The sequence below is a fragment of the Xenopus laevis genome, chromosome 3S (assembly GCF_017654675.1).
Source record: "Xenopus laevis strain J_2021 chromosome 3S, Xenopus_laevis_v10.1, whole genome shotgun sequence".
Taxonomy (NCBI): Eukaryota; Metazoa; Chordata; class Amphibia; order Anura; family Pipidae; genus Xenopus; species Xenopus laevis.
The window spans coordinates 131,090,097-131,093,950 of record NC_054376.1 but is presented as its reverse complement, the minus strand read 5'-3'; the positions used below and the strand labels follow the sequence as shown (position 1 = coordinate 131,093,950).

Below are 3,854 nucleotides of genomic sequence, written 5' to 3'. Positions count from 1 at the left end.
CCTACACTCACACTCACCCTTGGTCAGTCCTACACTCACAAATGATGGGGCAGAATGAGAATCAATGGGGCATTATAGGAAGTGTTGGGTGCAGGGCAGGGGTTGAAGAGGGAGTTCCACCGCCAAATTTTGTTCTTTATTTTCTTTATTTTTGTTTCGGTTTCAACATTTCCCTTCTCTACTAAACCTTAAAATGTAAAGAAGTGTGTGGTTGCTAAGCTGAAAGCTCCAGGCAACAGAAGGGCAGAAGCGCTCAGTGGTTGTTAGATCAGAAGGGGCTGCAGTACCCAAGGCTCGCCTGTAGGTGGCAGCAGCGAGACACTCCACACGGGAGCGCCAGTAATGGGCGAGAGGATCGCCAGCCAATAGGAGAAAGGCCTCACTAGCGGCTTTACATACAGTCATCATAAGCAGCAACGTTACACCTAAATACAAAGCAAATGCTGTAGCGAAGTGTTGGCTGTAAGAAAACCAGCCGTCCGCTGAACTCGTTTCTTTACAGTTTGTCGGGTGTACAAAGATGGCCGCCGCACGCGTCTCTATGAGAGCACAAAGATGGCTTCCTCATTTCTTTCCGTGAAATGGGAAAGCTGAGCAATGAGAGTACAAACATGTCCGATCGGAGTTACCATGGCAGCACTTCCGCTCTTCAACTCTATGGTACTAACGGCTCCAGCAACGGGAGGTGAGCGTTCCATGTTAGTCTCTGACTCTCGTTATCGCTTTTCCCTCAGGGAACTGTCTCTTCAAGTGCAGTGGCTCCTCCGTTACTGTCATCTCTGTCTCTCCTCACATGGAGCAGTCTCTCACTGACTCATCTCTGTCTCTCCTCACATGGAGCAGTCTCTCACTGTCATCTCTGTCTCTCCTCACATGGAGCAGTCTCTCACTGACTCATCTCTGTCTCTCCTCACATGGAGCAGTCTCTCACTATCTCTCCTGACATGGAGCAGTCTCTCACTGACTCATCTCTGTCTCTCCTCACATGGAGCAGTCTCTCACTGACTGTCATCTCTGTCTCTCCTGACATGGAGCAGTCTCTCACTGACTCATCTCTGTCTCTCCTCACATGGAGCAGTCTCTCACTGACTCATCTCTGTCTCTCCTCACATGGAGCAGTCTCTCACTGACTCATCTCTGTCTCTCCTCACATGGAGCAGTCTCTCACTGACTGTCATCTCTGTCTCTCCTCACATGGAGCAGTCTCTCACTATCTCTCCTCACATGGAGCAGTCTCTCACTGACTGTCATCTCTGTCTCTCCTCACATGGAGCAGTCTCTCACTGTCATCTCTCTCCTCACATGGAGCAGTCTCTCACTGACTGTCATCTCTGTCTCTCCTCACATGGAGCAGTCTCCCACTGTCATCTCTGTCTCTCCTCACATGGAGCAGTCTCTCACTGACTCATCTCTGTCTCTCCTCACATGGAGCAGTCTCTCACTGACTGTCATCTCTGTCTCTCCTCACATGGAGCAGTCTCTCACTGACTGTCATCTCTGTCTCTCCTCACATGGAGCAGTCTCTCACTGTCATCTCTGTCTCTCCTCACATGGAGCAGTCTCTCACTGACTCATCTCTGTCTCTCCTCACATGGAGCAGTCTCTCACTGACTGTCATCTCTGTCTCTCCTCACATGGAGCAGTCTCTCACTGACTGTCATCTCTGTCTCTCCTCACATGGAGCAGTCTCTCACTATCTCTCCTGACATGGAGCAGTCTCTCACTGACTCATCTCTGTCTCTCCTCACATGGAGCAGTCTCTCACTGACTCATCTCTGTCTCTCCTCACATGGAGCAGTCTCTCACTGACTCATCTCTGTCTCTCCTCACATGGAGCAGTCTCTCACTGTCATCTCTGTCTCTCCTGACATGGAGCAGTCTCTCACTGACTGTCATCTCTGTCTCTCCTCACATGGAGCAGTCTCTCACTATCTCTCCTGACATGGAGCAGTCTCTCATTGACTGTCATCTCTGTCTCTCCTCACATGGAGCAGTCTCTCACTGACTCATCTCTGTCTCTCCTCACATGGAGCAGTCTCTCACTGACTCATCTCTCTCTCCTCACATGGAGCAGTCTCTCACTGACTGTCATCTCTGTCTCTCCTCACATGGAGCAGTCTCTCACTGACTCATCTCTGTCTCTCCTCACATGGAGCAGTCTCTCACTGACTGTCATCTCTGTCTCTCCTCACATGGAGCAGTCTCTCACTATCTCTCCTGACATGGAGCAGTCTCTCATTGACTGTCATCTCTGTCTCTCCTCACATGGAGCAGTCTCTCATTGACTGTCATCTCTGTCTCTCCTCACATGGAGCAGTCTCTCACTATCTCTCCTGACATGGAGCAGTCTCTCACTGTGTGACATCCCTGTTATTACATTTGGTGGGATCCCTGCATGTCACACAAGTGACTCTTATTTTGCCTCTTGTTCCGCAGGAAGCCACGCCCCCGGCACATACAAGATGTCTGCAGTGAGAACACTGAGTGCAAGGGAATGTGAAGATGATGAGGGTGACGCCATTCCCTGTAACTTTGTCCCACAGCCCCTCCCCCTGGGTGTGGGCGGGGGCACAGAGTCCCACCCTCTCCTGGATATTTCACTGACCCCTGATAAAGGGGGCGGGATCCTGAGGCGGAAGAGTTGGGAGCGTGGGCAGGTCCAGAGGCAGGTGGGGCCCTGTATAATAATAATAATAATAATAAGTAGCCATTGCTGAGGAATTGGGCAGATGCCGCCAGTCCTGGGGTAAATAAGTTCTTGTGCCTCTTGCAGGTGCGTTTTGTGCTGAGTGAAGAGTCCAGAAGCCGAGGGAGGAGCCATGAGCTGGGGGTGGGGCTGCAATGTCCCAGGATGCACAGCACGGCGGGGCTGAAGGAGCAGGTGCAGAGGGAGGTGGAGCAGCAGTTTCATGCTGACAGTGCGGTGCAGAGGGAGCTGGAGAGGTCGTACAGAGTGAGGCGGAGCATAGAGAGTGAGGCCGCCAGAGGTGAGAAGTCAGGGAGTGGGGGAGGGGAGTGGGCGGGACAGAATGGGCCGGATCTGACTGTGTCCCCCCAATGTCTCACAGCGCTGAATGTGGGCCGGGCCCAGACTTTGTATCAGGGACTAATGAGCGTTGAACCCCCTGCGGAGCACGTGCAGAGACTGAGCGAGAAGCCTCGCAGAGTGGAGGCCAAAGAGGTGAGTTACAAATGCAAGTTTGCTACAGTATTTCTCTGTGGGCGCTGCCATGATGGAGTCTAAGGCCGGCCCTTTGCTGAGTCGCTGACTGTGCAGTCCAATCAGGTACAACGTGAATCATTTCTGTTTCCTCTCCAGGCTCCTCAGCTCCAGGCTCCGGATCTTTCTGCTTTCTCCCATCTATGCGAGCGCTTCACTGAGACGCCATATCTGACTGTGGAAGGACCGCCCCCTCTCACCATATGTCCCCGCCCACGGCCGTCTCACACCGCATTTGATATGTACCACAAGCTGAAGGAATGGGCCCCATAATGGATCCCCCACACGCACTGACACGGAACATTGAATTGCCCGGCTCTGGGGCCCGAGATTTGGGACCTCAGCAGGATTATATGTTATTTTTCTAATAAAGAGACGTAAATATTGGCCAATGTGCTACAGGGCAGGTTTCAGGGCAAAGTTCCCTTTAAAATTTAACTATTTTCCCACATAATTGGGCCAGAGAGGAGATCCCGCGTGTGTGAGTGCTATTGGGGTGGGTAGGGGATCCCATTTGCGTGGCATTAAGGCGGGTAGAGATCCCGTGTGCGTGGGATTGGGGAGTATAGGGTACGTGGGATTGGAGCAGGTAGAGGATCCCGTGTGCGTGGGATTGGGGAGTATAGGGTACGTG

The 3,854-nt window shown here is 52.2% G+C and overlaps 1 protein-coding gene across 1 annotated transcript; it reads left to right on the top strand.

The window, feature by feature from the left end:
* The first annotated feature begins 463 nt into the window (after window positions 1-463).
* LOC108703572 (protein phosphatase 1 regulatory subunit 35) lies at window positions 464-3,607 on the top strand. Its single transcript, XM_018239776.2, has 5 exons — window positions 464-685; window positions 2,437-2,669; window positions 2,774-2,987; window positions 3,069-3,181; window positions 3,320-3,607. Exons 1-5 carry the CDS (start codon window positions 598-600, stop codon window positions 3,491-3,493), a joined length of 822 nt encoding a protein of 273 aa, XP_018095265.1. The 5' UTR covers window positions 464-597; the 3' UTR covers window positions 3,494-3,607.
* Window positions 3,608-3,854: the final 247 nt, after the last annotated feature.